Raw genomic sequence first — 16,155 nt, 5'->3', positions numbered from 1 at the left:
GCTGTAGTTGAAGTCAAAACAGATTGACGACCACCAACTCGGGCCGCTCGATCAATGAGGTCGCTCTACCTGCCAAATTCGTGCTTGTTAACGGTCACCTTGCTGCGACGGCGCGAACCTAGGCACAGGATAAGGCTTGCCACCATCGATGGAGTTGCAAGCTTCTCAGGCATTCTTGTTGCCTCCGACGTCGTCCTCTGTGAGGCTAGAGTACAAAGTTTCGCTCTCAAGGGCTGATCTGGTAGTGCTGGATAACGACCATTGTACCGTACCTACAGCGCTCTTCTACCCGATGCACAGAGCTTGACTCTACAGCACTTCCCTACAATACGCAATCGGTAAATCTTCACTACACTATAAAGCTCGCCAGACTGGCATCAATAATCAGCAAAATAGTACAGCTCCAGCTGGAGGCGAGAGTTTCGAGTATTTGGCATGCGGAAGTGTACGAGTAGGAGGCAACGAAGTCAAAATGCAAGCGTCATGCACTGCAAATCAGCTACCCCGGCCTCATCTCACAAGAGCCCCACCATAGCTGGCAAAATACGTCACCTTCGGCATTTCCAGCTTTCCGTTCGATCGACTTTCAGCAGCAACATCACCACTCAGATTTTCCTGCTGGCGATGGATCCACCAGATCGCCATAGATGGTTCCGACGACGGAGCTCAGTTCGCGATTCTCGTACCTTGCACATCGCTAATAGCTTTAGAGCTGCAAAATGCTCCCGGATGCCTCATCCGTTGTGTGCCATTCGTCCAAGTTGTGCTCACCGGGAAGTATCCTCCAGATCCCAGCTTCTTGACGGAGTTCTTGCCCGCAAAGTCCTTGGCTATCTGCCGTGCAAAGTGGGTAAGCTATGTCACTCTGAGCACTTATGATGGAATACAGCTCGGAGGCGTTGGCGCATGAGAAAAGCTATAACTGGGCAAGAGCTCTTCTCCGACGAAATTCGTGCTTCCATCCTGTCAACTCCAGGTTCAGCAATAGTACCATCAAGTCAAAATGTACACACGACCATCTGCTGTTCTCCTCTTTGGCGCGCTCGCCGCTGCCGCCCCAGCGCCCGTTCCACAGGAATCATTCGTCCCGGGCACTGATTCCCAGATCTCCGCGTCGGTACAGCCCGCCACAACTGGCTACCGTGAGCAGGTGTATGTCAGCGGCTACACAAGCGCAACATTCCATGGAGAATACACTGGCACACCTACAACGGTAGGCGCTGCCAATGCGCCTGCTACGCTTGCTGCTTCCATCCCAGCCCTACCTCCGAACCCAACCGCCACCTACTACAACTCACAAGGTGTACCACTTAACCCTATGCCTGCGCCATATATGCCGGCAGGCGGCCTAGGGACAAATGGGACCCTGCCGAGATATATGGTTGAGAGCGACTTCGACTTCGAGAGTATTGCTCTTGGTCTCTACCAAGAATGGATCGAACTCGACCTTTTCCATGATGGTTTGGCACGATTCACAGATGAAGAGTTCACCGAAGCTGGACTTGGTCCGGAGGCTCGCTCTCTGATCGAGTTTATGGCTGACCAGGAGACTGGCCACTCTACTCTGTTGACCAACATGTTGGGCGAACGAGCTCCAGCTCAGTGCTACTACAACTACCCATACACCACAGTCCGCGAATGGGTCGACTTCATGCAGCGAGTCACCCGCTTCGGCGAGTCCGGTGTTTGGGGTTTCATCAACCACCTCGATTCACGAGAAGTTGGCCAATTGCTGGCTCAGTCAATCGCCACCGAGGCTCGTCAACAGATGATCTTCAGACAGATGACAGGTCTTACCCCAATGAATGTTCACTTCGAGAATGGCTGGCCACAATCGTGGGCATGGACCATGTTGGCTCCTTACATCTCCTACTGCCCGCAGAATGAGACTCGTCTCGCGTGGCAAAACTTCCCTACCCTCAGGATTCTGAACAACCCGAACGTCAACCGATATTCGCCCAATGACACAGCTCAGGATGGAAGTGAGCAGGTCGGACCCCGTATTGTCGACCCGTCAGTCTCAAATCTTACGGAAGGCAGCTGCCAAAACTTGAACGTCACCGGATACGGCTGCGACCCAGCCATCGCTCACAACAAGTCTGAGCCCCTTACATTCCCTGGCCGAAAGGTTCTCTTCGAGTGGGAGGCTCCAGGTCAGGCTGTTGGACCAAACAACTCCTACGTTACCGCCACCACAGCTGGCGCACCTAAGTTCGTTGGCTGGTCTCAACAGCTCAACTTGACTTACACCCCATTGACTGTCACCGGTAACAACACTGGTTACTCATACCAGCCTCTGGGTTACGTCTACGGTGACAATGGTATCATCAACGGCACCATGGCAGTCATGCTGACCGACCTTGACTTGTATGTCACACCCTTCAACACATCCATGTTGAACCCGCACATTGTTGCGCTCGGTCTGTACATGGCCGGCTAAATGTTGTTGACCTCAATCACGATGTATCATAGCAGCTGTATACCCGATTTGATGACAGGATGTCACTGATGACTAGTCATGTTACATGACATTAGATCAGAAACTACTCATAATGATAATGAAAGATATCCCTTATACTACCTTTGTTCGGTTCGCGTGACTGTGAACTGATACTTTTTACTACTGCCTACCATCTTTGACCGTGCAAGTGTCCACGATTTCCGTTGTTTCTACCTATGTACAACTCTGACAAGCACGATTGGTTTTCAGTGCCGTGATGGAATGAAAAGAGCAATCTGCATTCCTACAGTACATGCGAGACCTTGCCTCATAATCCACAAGCCAAGTGTCAAATTAACGAGCAAAGTTCTATTGGGAAACTTCGCCGAAAGCATGTCACTCTGTGGTATATTCAAACAGTTTCGTCGTTCGGCGGTTTCAATTTCTGCTAAATTGCTAATAGGTTAGTTCCGAGCATATAAATATGTATGGCTACCAGTACACTTTGCTACGCGAGATCATTGGATTTATACGCAGCCAGAGATTTTCTATTCGTGGTTCTAACAACCAATATGTTCGGACACTATCTAAGATAGAAATCTAGTACCCGTGTCGAGGATACATTCGGCTCTGTTTTCTCGGAAGGAGCCTAGGGTACGATACGACTCGGTTCGCTCATCGGGCAATCTTACATTAACCCTTGAAAGCACGTTTCCCTAGACTAGTAGATATTATGACCACGCGAGCTCTTGCGCATAGATCTAAGATACCCTCGGTCACCAGTTCACTACACGTTCTGAACTGTGCGCATTTGTTCCTGCCCGGTTCATGACCTGTGCGTTTTCTTGTCAGCCCACCCTTTGACCTAGCTGGGACTCCCCTCACACGGCCCTCATTTGGTAACTTTAGCACAGCTCGAAACTATGTCCCTTGAGCCTCTAGAGAGGCTTGCCGCCAGAGGGCTCACGCTTCTTCTTGGCTGAGGTGTCACCCTCTTTGAAACGAGCGTCAGGACGGCAATGGCAGCATCTGCCTCTGCCTCTGTGCCCATATACTCCTTCATCTTGTAGTTCATATATCGAGCCACTTTCCATCCGTGCTCATATGCTCTGCTCGGTGGGACTCAAGTCTTTGGTGATCTTACGGGTAGAAATATTGACCTCTGTGCAACGTCGACGTTCTGGGTGACATCCGGTATAGTGATTTTCGTGTCTAGCGAGCTTGGCGTGATCCAACATCTTCTTTCCTTTCTTGTCCCGTCGGTCGGGCTGATGAGCTGATATGTTACCCTGAGGGCAGTACCACCTCCTGTTCGTGGATATGACTGAACATTTGTCAATTGTACTTTGTAGTCTGGTAGTGCTCGCGCTACGTGTTCAACGTAGGGCCGTCGTTGCGTACCCGCAGGCCACGAATACGGGAGTCTTTCCCATATTCGACAGAACTGTTCAGCGACCTTTCGAGCCTTGGATTCGGTATCTATGCCTCCCGCCGATGATATGGTGATTTCGAAGGAGTAGCCTTTGTTCTTAGCATTATTTCTGGCGTTGGCTTCATCGACGATGAAAATCCTCCAACTTTCATCTCGAAAGCCGGTCCGGTCCTTGATCGACAGGCTTCTGCCGTACACAGCTGCTCCCGCAAGCATTTTATCGAGATATTCGAGCGCAGGCTTAGATGGCTTGACATCGTTGACGATGATGGAGTCGCCAATGATCACTTTGAAGTTCCGCGTGTTGCTCAGGTCCACAAGGGGATTCGAGTTCGGCCTTCCGCGAGATCGTTCTTGGTAAAATTTCTAGCCTGTGCGGCTCGACCAGATTCAACAGCAGCTCGTCTGGCAAGCTCCAGGGCTAGCTTCCCCTGGCTAAGTCTAAAGAATATGTTAGTGTTTTCAAGGTGGCGGAGTTCCAGACTCGCTTGTCGGCGGTCTTAGGAACATGCGATGCGCTGCTATCGTCTGCCTCGCTCTGTCCGACATCCTCCTGCTTCCTCGCCTTCTTAGCAGCTCGTTTCCGCAATTGTGGCCAGATAGGAGCTTCTGAATCGATGGAGACAATGCTGCTGGATTGCTCGCGTTCATACTTCTTCGACACCTGCGCACCTTCTCGAAAGGCCATACTGATATGGTTGATTGTAGTGAATAATGCAAATGAACTCTTACTGGCAGAAGTGGGTGGTCAGGCGTTGATTTGAATTAAAGGCATCGTGGCTTCAAAGATTGTATATTGAGTTGAGAACGATGTGTCACCACGATACCAGGCTGGCCTTGTCGGCGTAAATTTGTGGGAAGGCTGAGTTATGCCTACTAGGGGGACTTAGAGTGAATGAGCAGGGTGAAGATGAAGAAAGATGTGGCGAATAACTCGTTGCGTGTGCTTACCTTGACTCCCATCCGCGACCCGAATGCATCGCAGCCCTAAGCCCTCTTCCTGACTCTATCTTGTACCAACGTCCTGTTCGACCTTGCCACGGCATTACCTACCTGACCTTAACTGTTCTCGTCTCAAATCATGTCAGAACTTGAGGACAGCGACACCCAGTCGCAGAACCACTCGATCATGTTCAAGGCGCGCTTCGATGAGGTCTGTCGTCTGTTCGAGAAGACAGACACCAACGATTATGTCGACCTTTGTCTCAGCTTATTGCAAGATCCTCGACTCCCATACGCCTATCGCATCCCATGTCATGTAAGTTGTGCTCAAAAGCATGACTCGATTCCGCTGACTGGATATGCTTAGTACTTCTATGCTTTCGCCTCAGATGAGCCCCAGGTTGAGCTCGAGAAAGGCCGGGCAATCATCTCCCGTCTCGACGAGATGATTGCCGCTGGCACGTTGGGGCATACAATGTGGCTGGACAAACAGAAAGAGGCATACCAAGGACTCGAGAATCAGTTACCGTTCGTGAACAAATCGAGCAACGACAACGACGACGACATCGCCGCCTCCGAGCGACCGCCTCCGACTGAGACCGCAACCCGGTCCGATGCCCTCACTATAGGGTCTGCAGCTAAAATTGCTGAAACTCCGCGTAAGCCATTCTCATGTTCTTGCTGCTGCTATTGCTGAATCACTACTAATTGCAGAAGCCTCCTCGAATATGGTCCACGCGGCTATTCATCAGATGAAAGGAGTGCCGAGATGCTACCCTTGCCCAGCGACCTGCCTCCACGTACGCCGGAAGATGCTGGAGAAGGGATTGCTCGTCGACAAGCAGAAGAAGGAGATGGAGCGGGGAACGACAGTAGTACATGAGATACTTGGCTAGAGGACGTTGGTTGATATCTCCACAAAGGAATCGATCTGGGGATAGCTAGCAGCAACGCATGATTAGATGAACAGGTGAGGGTTTGCTCGATGTCACGATCACGTAGTTAGACAGGTTCAATGATACCATGATAATCCTCTGCATCATGTCAATGGTCGGAGCTGAGAACAAGCGTTCAGGACCAAGACGCGTAGTGATCGGCTAGGGCGGAACCGCAGTTACCGAAAGCGCAATCCACACGAAATCCACGTGACCCAGGCCTAAGCTCTGCCTGTGCTGCCTTCCACTACTTGCAATCACGTGCTGACGCGTGCCTGCTCGATGGGGGCGCGTCATATGAAGGCGGTACATCACGTTCAGATAGATAAGCTCGCATACACTCCAACAAAACGTAAACAATCCTGGAAATGGTAGACAATGCCAGCGTGAGTACTGCGATGGTTCCTGGAACATAACACTGACACATGACAGACCTGGTGACCAACATAAGCCCAACGGCAGCGCGACGCAGAACCCGTTCGAAGAGCAGAAACCACAGATCAGTATTTACACTGCTCAGGAGATTGCCACGTTATCGAGCCGACTGAATCAACGTCTTGGGCCTGAGTACATATCGACCAGAGCCGGACCAGGGAACTCAAGAGTAGCATATCTCTCCGCGGAGAAGGCCATTAACCTCGCCAACGAGGTCTTTGGGTTTAATGGCTGGAGCAGTTCAATACAGAACATTCAGATCGATTTTGTGGATGAGAACCCAACGAAAGGCACCATTTCTATTGGGCTCTCGGTAGTTGTGCGAATCACGCTCAAGGATGGCACATACCACGAAGATACAGGCTATGGCGGCATCGAGAACTGCAAGAGCAAGATAGCCGCATTTGAGAAGGCAAAGAAAGAGGGCACAACAGACGCCCTGAAAAGAGCTTTGAGGAACTTCGGCAATGTGCTGGGAAACTGTATATACGACAAAGAATACATCACGAAAGTATCGAAAATCAAAGCTGGAGCAGGGAAATGGGACGTCAACGATCTATACCGCCATCAGGATTGGGTCCCAAAGAAGGAAGAAGAGCCAGAAAAGAAGCCCATGAGCAACTTGCCCCCACAACAGCAGCAGCAGCAACCACCGAGTCTGATACCAGAAGAGTCATTCGATACCAACGAGTTCGACGATGCAGATTTTGGAGATCTGGGTAATCCAGATGAAGTCATGCTTCCACCAGACAGCGCCATACAGCAAAGAGGAGGACCACAACAACCAGGGAACAGGTTACCGCCACATCACCAGATGACGCCTAGCAAGCCACCGCAGTACCGGCCTGACCAACAACAGTTCAACCAGCATCAAAACCAAAACGGTAATCGACAGCCACCACACCTCCGGAACGGTCCTGCTAATACCACAAGCAGTGTCCAAGACGGGAGCAGCAACCAGCCGCAATCCCGCTCGTCCTCGCCCGGCGTAGCATCGCAGCATTTCGGTCTGCCACAGGCGCCTCCAGGGCCTCAGCAGGTAGGCTTTTTCTCAGCAAAAGCAGCCGACAAACTCGATGGCAACAACAATCCCACTGGCGCTGTGATCGCGCCGAAGTTCAATCCACATGCTGAAAGTCCATCGATACGCAAGACGAGTGGGGTTGATCACAGTAAGAGTCTGGCGTTGAATAGGAACACGCTCAAGCCTGAGCCTATTCCTCCGCCGAGAGAAGAAAGCGAGGGTGTGCCAGTGAAGGCGAGTGGACCGATGACGAAGGCTATGGCTGAGCAAGGTCCCGGCAGACGCATGCCTGGTCCTGGTGGTGCGGCCATGAGCCCGAGACCGGCAGGGGGGATGACAAGTGCGTATCGACCGCCAACGAGGCATGGACCCATCGGCGGTGCAGGTAATGCGAACAGTCCTGCTGCGCCGAACAGTGGTGAGAGGGTTCTCACTGCCGCGAAAAGGGCACCGCTGGGCGACCTGAGCAATGTGCAGTACGCCAATGGCGCGGAGGGTGGTGATCCGAAGAGGCAGAGGATTGGGCCTGGATTAAGTGGGAGCAATGAGAACACCATGCCGGGATGAGCACGGAAGACCATCGACGAGGCAGGACAGACATATCTGACGATTTCACGATTTGAGCATTCCATTACCTTATCTGTATTGACAGCACAGAGGCGCGAGGTGGGATAGGCATGTGGCAAGGCCGCGGTGGCCGTGGATGGAATGAATCTGATGATTCGGAAAATACAAATATTCATATCCTGCTCTTGAGATGCGCGTTGTCAGTCCTTCCAGCCTTCTTCCCTGATATGTCCAAGCAACGCGATAGATTGCCGTGATTCCTCAGTTCACCTCGGACGTGGATTATGCGCGCATCCCATTTCTTGCTTCATGTTTGCGAAGCGATATTACACGAGAAACAGCTCGGCAAAAGCAAAGGAAAAGACGTTTTTCTGCATCCTGAGTATGGCTGCCTACCGACCGGCATGATGACCACTATCGTATGATATTGAGACTACATGTGTAGCTCTCCTTCCGCCTCTACTAAGTAGCAGGCGACGGGAATGCGCTCGCGTCTCGCAACCTCTGAGATAAATGAGACTAGTGACTAGTCAGCAGGAGTAGTTACACGACAGCCAGGCTCGACTCTGAGTTGGGTTGGGGCTGCTGAATCTTCCTATCATTGCGTCTCGCATACTGCCGAGCAGCGCCACCTGCATTGGAATGAACAATGATGTAGGGCTGACTGGCTGGTGAGTAGGGTGATGGCCAACTAGTTGTGCAGTGGTGATACAAGTCCAGATACTGCGGCGCCAACTGCGAAGTCAAGTTTCTTCGACGTGAGCATGTGAGCTCGTGGTGGTGGTTCAGGTCATTCACGTTTTAATTTTGCAGAGGCAGGGAAGGATCAGGCCAGGCCAAGATGCAAGCGGGTCGAAACATTCAGTCAGGCGAAATACTCCCATCCTACCTTATCCCCCGACCGAGGCTAAGGGGCGACTCAACGTGGCCATATCGCGACACCTGTTGATCTGCCTCGCTTGGAAAGAGAAGGAGCACAACAAATAGTTTGCTTGCTCCTGAGGTGATGCATATGGGATGGCGTTGGATACCATGCTGTCAAGTTGATCGACCCACAGATGGAGGCCTGTAGGTCTGCTAAAGGGTTCGGTAAGCGAGATCTACTCGTCGGACATTATATTGCGAGTCTCGCAATGGTTGAGGGCGCATCGCGATGGATCGTGTTTCGGGTTCGGACCGAAGCCGAGTAGGGGAAGTATGGGGATGGTGTTCGAGACCTGCGCGTTTTCCGGTAGGCTACGGTTGTTTAACTGAGTGTTTGAGATGAAGTGCATAGAGCGATGCTGAGGCGCGATGATCCATGATGGAAGCTGTTCTTTTAGTAGGTGGGCGCTTGGGGGAACGAGTATCCCGCACGATCACAACCTTTTCGGCGACGGTCGCTAGAGAGTGCTTGTCACATTTGCTATATTTTCAGCATCGAAGATGCGTGTGTGTGATGTGAATAGGGGCGCGGTCTCCTGTGTTTGATACGGTGTTTTCACTTAGACCTGCATGTCCACTCTTATGGTGTAAGCATTCCCCGGAGAGTGCTGCTTGTTGTGAACATGCACTTTGGCATATTTGAGCTGGCGTTCTTCAAGTGCGAGTGCCTGAAGCGGTTGTGGTACGGAACTGACCTTAGCTCGTGCTCACGAGAGAGCTTATGCGACCGCGGATGTTGTTGGAGAACGGCAAATGAAGGTTAGCTAGGCCAGTCTCGCACAGGCTGGTTGTACTGCCGTCGTGCCAGACAAAGCAATGGTGGCCTTCATAGTCGTTGGAAGCTCAGCCACGAAGTGAGCAGATTGAATCTGTGATGAATCTCTCCTCCGCAGCGGTCAGTCTCCGCGAGTGCTTCGATGCCAGTGAGCCTTGACACTGCCTCTTCCGCCGTAACCCTACTACTTGCTCGCATCGAATTTCTACGTTTCGTGCCCATGCACCTTGTTGTCGTCGTCCTGATTCTGATCATTGTTTCCTCATTTCAATCCACATTAGCCTCTTCGCTGGCAGGCGATAACCTATCGACATGCACAATGGCGAAAAAGATGCGGAAGTCTCTACTCATGTAAGTGCTGCGCCCTCTTCAGGCGGAGAGAGTGGCACCAGATAGAAGTATCACGGCCCTAGATAATGATCCGACTTTGAGCACTGCCCCTTCCACGGGTGCTCACAAATCAGCTCGCGATCATGCCAATCTTCGGGCTCGTGCCTCACAGACCGGTAGGAACCGTGCACCGTTGGAAGCAGAGTTCGGTGTCGACATGAATGAAAGAGGTTGGCGGCAAATCAAACGCTGGCACAGCCTCATTGTACTCCATTGTCGCTTTCGATGTCGTGAGATGTTGGCGAATCACCTTGAAAGCCGATATTGCTTGATGGCCGGTCAGCGCTGGATTGCGAGGACCGGTATGTAGCCGATGCAGGAGACTATGCACCAAAGTTTCTCAGGCATGTGGTACCTTAGGGAAGTGCATATTGAAGTGCTTGGTTGCACTCTGGTAGAAAGGTCTCGAGCAACTAGACCATTTTGGGACTAGCTTCTGGGGTACCGGGGCAGTGCTGATGCTCAACAGAAATCTTCTGGAATAATGTGGAAAGGAAGGCGACCATGCAGCAGAATCGATGAATGTCACAGTGATCATGGAGATTTGGGCTGCCCGGGACGTGGGCGCATTCACCGCACGTGCCATGTGGTGATTTGGGCCATAGTTAGGTGTCAAGCATAATTGTCAGAAGTCGAAGACCGAGAACGATGCATAGCCGGTGAATGACACACTCAGCTTGGACTGATGCCAGATGAAAGAGGGTTGTAGAGCGAGTACACAGCTTTGTCGGACAACCTTGATGTCGTTAGCAGTTATCAAGGCGGGCTGAGCTCGAAGCAAGGAAGGGAAATGAAGATGTGAGGCGTTACTGTGGCGGACTATGTGGCTGGTAAAACTTGGCAACGGATTAACTTGTTTCCGTTCGATCTAGCCTCGGCAGTAGCGAGAAGCGCTGTGTCAAATGGGACAAGATAAGGGAAACAAGGACCAGAATTGCGGCCAAGACTTTCCCTAAGCCTCCGCTGTCATCAAAGATTCGTTGCGCAACGGTGTTGACTCGAGGAGCGAAATGATGCGGAGATGCGCCGTCGATCAGAGATTGTATGGCATCGGAAATTGTCGCTATCCAGTCAAGTTGCAGACAAGACTTTCGATTTCTTGGTCGCCAAGTGTCAAGAAATTTCATCATCGAGCTAGACGCTTGGAAAGGACGCCTGCAGTGCCTGCAGGAACCAAGATCGTGGTAACATGCTAGAGAACATAGTGATGGTCACAGGAAACGGGCAGCAAAGCACAAGAAGCTGATGTGAGAAATGGCTCACGAAACGTATTCTTTGTATATGTGAGTTTGAGCGCGTACCAGGCAATTGTCATCGACGTAAGGCGCTTCTGCGGGGTCAACTCGCGACCTTTCTGAAACCAGAGGAAGGTGATTGCCTGCCTCGTGATTTCTTTTCCTCTCTATCACCACACACATCATAGTTTCCGTACTCGGGCAAGTCGATACGTGATGCATTCACGACGACCAAACAGAATGGAAGCGAACCTGTCATTAACGAGCAGATAAGCGCCTGGGCAAGCAGGCAATGCTGCATGGAATCATGTTGCTCCACTCAAGCGACCTCCATCTTTGCCCAGCTCTGGGCGAAGGAGGCTGTGCACTAGCCTCCTAGTATCGTTGTCCAACACTCCGACTATGGCTCTCCAGAAGGCAAACCGAACTTCGCATCTGGGCTATGCCTTGCTTTCTATCATTCAGATATATTCCTTGTGTTGGACAGGCAATCGCTACTTTCAGCCCAATTCTCTAATTCATCAGATAAACGTAAGGCAAAACGTCCTAGCGAAAGGTCCCTCCACCTTGACAATTCAGAACGGATTTGGGCCCTCTCGTACTCGTTGCGAGCACTAGGTGCTACCAACCAACACCATGGCAGGGCAGAATCCTATGCCCTCCATAAGCCTCGATACATCGGTATGTGCCTTCCCGTTGCCCCCAGACATCCGTGTCAAAAGGGACGCGATATCTGGGCTTTTTGATAATCATGCTTACAATCTACAGATGGTCGCGGATCAACAACAACCACAGTCACAGAGTATGCTTACTCCACCATCCACGGCACAAGGCAATGATATGTTGTCACCGACAACACCCACACGCACAAACTATGATGGTGTGACACTACATTCGAGGTCGCCGTCTATGGTATCTAGCGAGTCCGCTAGATTGAGATCCGACTCGACTAATACATACGTTCAACAATCAGATCTAAAACTGGATCCGCCTGAAGAAGCTCTAAGGCCAGATCCAGGCAACGAAAAGGACTTCCAAATAGACAATAACCCATTCGCATTCACGCCTGGGCAGCTCAACAAACTACTCAACCCAAAGTCATTATCGGCGCTCGCAGCCCTTGGTGGACCACGCGGCTTAGAGAAAGGCTTGAGAACGAGCTTCACATCAGGTCTTTCAATCGACGAGCAAAGATTAAATGGACGTGTTACCTACGATGAGGCGGTTACAACCAATGAGAAGGCAACCTACTCCGACTCCCCCGTGTCCAGCGAAGACGTTCTTCCAGCCCATGATGTCAAAGGGCAGTTTGAAGACAGATTACGAGTTTTCAAAGACAACAGGTTACCTGAACGCAAACCAGATGGCATTCTAAAGCTGATATGGCGGGCTTACAATGACAAGATTCTCATTCTGTTGTCTATTGCTGCAGCCATATCTCTGGCACTCGGTCTTTACGAAACCTTTTCTGCTGGCCATGGTGTAGAATGGATCGAAGGTGTTGCTATCATTGTCGCAATCACCATTGTTGTAACAGTTGGCGCCGCAAACGACTGGCAGAAAGAACGGCAATTCGCCAAACTCAACGCTCGCAAGGACGACCGAGAGGTCAAGGTCATTCGGTCTGGTCGCACAATACAGATCTCGGTTTACGATATTACTGTTGGCGATGTTATGCATCTTGAGCCAGGTGATGCGGTGCCGGTTGACGGTATATTCCTTTCAGGCCATGGCATCAAATGTGATGAATCGTCCGCAACTGGTGAATCCGATCAGATGAAAAAGACTGCAGTCGATGAAGTCTGGCAACAAATTCAGAGCGGCACAGCGACGAAGAAACTCGACCCGTTCATCATCTCCGGCAGCAAAGTTCTCGAGGGGGTTGGCACCTTTGTCGTCACATCTGTCGGTGTCAACAGCTCATTCGGCAAAATCATGATGTCTCTGCAGACTGAGAACGAAGATACTCCTCTTCAGGTCAAGCTCGGTGGTCTTGCCAACTGGATCGGTGGTCTTGGCTCTGGTGCAGCAATTTTGTTGTTCTTCATCCTGTTGTTCAAATTCTTGGCCGCCCTGAGTGGCGATAGCCGAGGTGGTGCTGAGAAAGCCTCCGAGTTCCTCGACATTCTAATTGTGGCAATCACAGTTATCGTCGTGGCGGTTCCCGAAGGTCTTCCATTAGCCGTCACCCTCGCGCTCGCCTTCGCAACAACCAGGATGTACAAGGAGAACAATCTTGTCCGAGTGCTCCGAGCTTGCGAAACCATGGGTAACGCTACGACCATCTGCTCCGACAAGACTGGTACTTTGACTCAGAACAAGATGACGGTTGTTGCGGGCACAGTTGGTGTTGAGCAATCTTTCGCCGCTTCCAATGCCCAGGATACCACCGAGAAGCCAGTCGCAAGCTTTAGCGCTATATTCACCAATCTGTCCAAGAAGGTCAAGGATCTTGTCCGAGCTTCGATTGCACTCAACAGCACTGCTTTTGAGGGTGAGGAGAAGGGTGTTCCGACATTCATCGGTTCTAAGACTGAGACCGCTCTGCTTAGCATGGCCAAGGAGCATCTCGGCCTCGACGGACTCGCTGCTGAGCGGGCGAACGCCAACACAGTTCAGCTCATCCCGTTCGATTCGAAAAGAAAGTGCATGGGTGTTGTCTACCAAATCGAGGGTGGTTACCGGCTGCTTGTCAAGGGTGCCGCTGAGATCATGCTTCTCAAAGCAAGCGATACTATTTCTGACATCTACTCTGAGGATTTCATTACCAAGCCAATGACTGTGGAAGACAGGGAACGACTGTCCGGGACCATTGACGAATACGCACAACACTCACTTCGAACCATCGGCATGCTCACTAAGGACTTCCCACAATGGCCACCAGCTGGCGCTAAACGAATGGAAGACGACAAGAACATGGCTGACTTCGATGATCTCTTTTCTGACATGACCTGGGTTGGTCTTGTCGGTATTCACGATCCTCTCCGACCTGGTGTGATCGAAGCCGTCAACCAATGCAGATCATCTGGTGTCATCGTGCGAATGGTCACAGGTGACAACATTACCACTGCTCGGGCTATTGCTACTGAATGCGGTATCCTTCGACCAGAGGAGCCAGACACAGTCGTCATGGAAGGACCCAAGTTCCGACAGCTTCCTGACGAAGAAATGAACAAGATTATTCCTAGGCTCCGCGTGTTGGCCCGATCTTCACCCGAAGACAAGCGGATTCTAGTTGGCAAGCTGAAGGCCATGGGCGAGACTGTTGCAGTCACTGGAGACGGTACCAACGATGGCCCAGCCCTGAAGATGGCAGACGTTGGTTTCTCCATGGGTATTGCCGGCACCGAAGTCGCCAAGGAAGCCTCCTCTATCATCCTGCTCGACGACAACTTCGCCAGCACGATCACCGCCCTCATGTGGGGACGGGCGGTCAACGACGCCGTCAAGAAATTCCTTCAGTTCCAGATCACAGTCAACATCACAGCTGTTGTCCTTACATTCATTTCCTCTATCGCTAGCTCCGAGAACGCCTCAGTCCTGACCGCAGTACAACTTCTTTGGGTCAACCTGATCATGGACACTCTGGCCGCTCTTGCCTTAGCCACCGATCCTCCGACCAACAAGATCCTCGAGCGACCTCCACAGAAGAAATCGGAGGCTCTTATCACTCACAACATGTGGAAAATGATCGTCGGCCAAGCAATCTACCAACTTGTCGTCTCTCTTGTCCTATACTTCGCCGGCATGAAAATCTTCAGCTACGGAGGCCCTGAGCAGCGCAAACAGCTCGACACTATTGTCTTCAACACCTTCGTGTGGATGCAGATATTCAACGAGTTCAACAACAGACGTCTAGACAACAAGTTCAATATCTTCGAGGGTATCCAACGCAACTTCTGGTTCATCGGCATCAACTGCATCATGGTCGGCGGTCAAATAATGATCGTGTTTGTTGGTGGTGCTGCGTTCCGAATTACAAGAATCAACGGCACACAGTGGGCTATCTGCTTGCTTTGTGCAGCACCTTGTCTACTCTGGGCTGTCCTCATCAGGTGCCTACCAGACAGGTACTTCGCCATTCCATTCGATGCAACAGTCAACTTCTTGACCATCGTTCTCAGACCAGTCATGAAGGGACTGCACTTCATCTTCCACCCTGTCGCGCAGCTATTCCGGGGCATGGGACGAGTTACAAAGCGAGTCTTCAAGAAGAAGGGAACAGAAGAGGAGGAGAAGCCGATTGCAGCAGATGACGCCGAGAAGGCAGGTGTCGACGCTGTTCGTCACCAGGCTATGCCCACCGTCTTCTCGACTGAGCCGGTCAAGACTGGACCAGTTCCAGAGGTGAAGATAAATTGAGAACATCACGATCGTTACGAGACACACGGCCATAAATAGATGATAGAGACATCACTAGGCGGTTGGAGTTTGATTGCTCTGTACAGGAAAGACCCATGGTGGTCCAGAGCGGCGTTTCAATATCAGCATCACAAGCGATGCCTAGGGAGTTTGAAGGCTATGTACAGCCATGAAAAGTACATTTGATATTTCCTTGTACATGTTTGAATACATAGAAAGACACATGAAATTGTGAAAACTTGTTTGTTTGAGCAACAAATGACTCCCCATCTTCTCACGAGCTACTTGCCCAGTTTGCCAGAAAGACAGGATTGGTCATGCCAACCTGTGCACCGTATCGACAATCGCAATTCCCTCAGCCCCACCTGTGTTCAGTCGAACCTTCCGTACAGCTTGGTCGTGCTTCTCTTATATGTTCATTGCAACTTCTCATCACCTTCACTCGCGTCGTGCTTTCCTTGCTCTGACTTGCGGCTCGGAGCATGCTCTATCGGCTATTTTATACACCAATTAGGCGCGATCGTATTTGTAGTGCAGCACCCGGACATCGCCGCTCGTCCGCTTCTACAGGCGATAGCGCTATGAAGCTTGTCGGCCTTCTACGCCCGGACAACTCCAACAACCGTCGTGGTATTTCGTATTGGGTTCTGAATGCCCTCTCTTTAAATAAGGCCATCGACCCGGAGTGCTGTAC

General features: G+C 51.3%; 5 protein-coding genes across 5 annotated transcripts; 4 read left to right on the top strand and 1 right to left on the bottom strand.

Annotated features, from left to right (window-relative positions):
- Nucleotides 1–1,003: 1,003 nt before the first annotated feature.
- Nucleotides 1,004–2,440, top strand: PMZ80_007570 (uncharacterized protein; the record flags this gene model as incomplete). Its single annotated transcript, XM_064875977.1, has 1 exon — nucleotides 1,004–2,440. One exon carries the CDS (start codon nucleotides 1,004–1,006, stop codon nucleotides 2,438–2,440), a length of 1,437 nt encoding a protein of 478 aa, XP_064728241.1.
- Nucleotides 2,441–3,563: 1,123 nt separating this feature from the next.
- Nucleotides 3,564–4,560, bottom strand: PMZ80_007569 (uncharacterized protein; the record flags this gene model as incomplete). The annotated part of the gene is made up of 2 exons (XM_064875976.1): nucleotides 3,564–4,238; nucleotides 4,357–4,560. The coding sequence occupies 2 exons, from the start codon at nucleotides 4,558–4,560 to the stop codon at nucleotides 3,564–3,566; spliced, it is 879 nt and encodes a 292-aa protein (XP_064728240.1).
- Nucleotides 4,561–4,953: 393 nt separating this feature from the next.
- PMZ80_007568 (uncharacterized protein) lies at nucleotides 4,954–5,710 on the top strand (the record flags this gene model as incomplete). Its single annotated transcript, XM_064875975.1, has 3 exons — nucleotides 4,954–5,130; nucleotides 5,182–5,473; nucleotides 5,532–5,710. The coding sequence occupies 3 exons, from the start codon at nucleotides 4,954–4,956 to the stop codon at nucleotides 5,708–5,710; spliced, it is 648 nt and encodes a 215-aa protein (XP_064728239.1).
- A 417-nt stretch (nucleotides 5,711–6,127) lies between these two features.
- RAD52 (DNA repair protein rad52) lies at nucleotides 6,128–7,775 on the top strand (the record flags this gene model as incomplete). Its single annotated transcript, XM_064875974.1, has 2 exons — nucleotides 6,128–6,135; nucleotides 6,182–7,775. 2 exons carry the CDS (start codon nucleotides 6,128–6,130, stop codon nucleotides 7,773–7,775), a joined length of 1,602 nt encoding a protein of 533 aa, XP_064728238.1.
- Nucleotides 7,776–11,867: 4,092 nt separating this feature from the next.
- PMC1_2 (plasma membrane calcium) lies at nucleotides 11,868–15,461 on the top strand (the record flags this gene model as incomplete). The annotated part of the gene is made up of 1 exon (XM_064875973.1): nucleotides 11,868–15,461. One exon carries the CDS (start codon nucleotides 11,868–11,870, stop codon nucleotides 15,459–15,461), a length of 3,594 nt encoding a protein of 1,197 aa, XP_064728237.1.
- Between the last annotated feature and the right edge of the window lie 694 nt (nucleotides 15,462–16,155).

The sequence above is a fragment of the Knufia obscura genome (assembly GCF_036327395.1).
Source record: "Knufia obscura strain CCFEE 5817 isolate CBS 148926 chromosome Unknown scaffold_9, whole genome shotgun sequence".
Lineage (NCBI taxonomy): Eukaryota > Fungi > Ascomycota > Eurotiomycetes > Chaetothyriales > Trichomeriaceae > Knufia > Knufia obscura.
The sequence above is the reverse complement of the archived record's forward strand: the minus strand, read 5'-3'. Positions and strand labels throughout refer to the sequence as shown.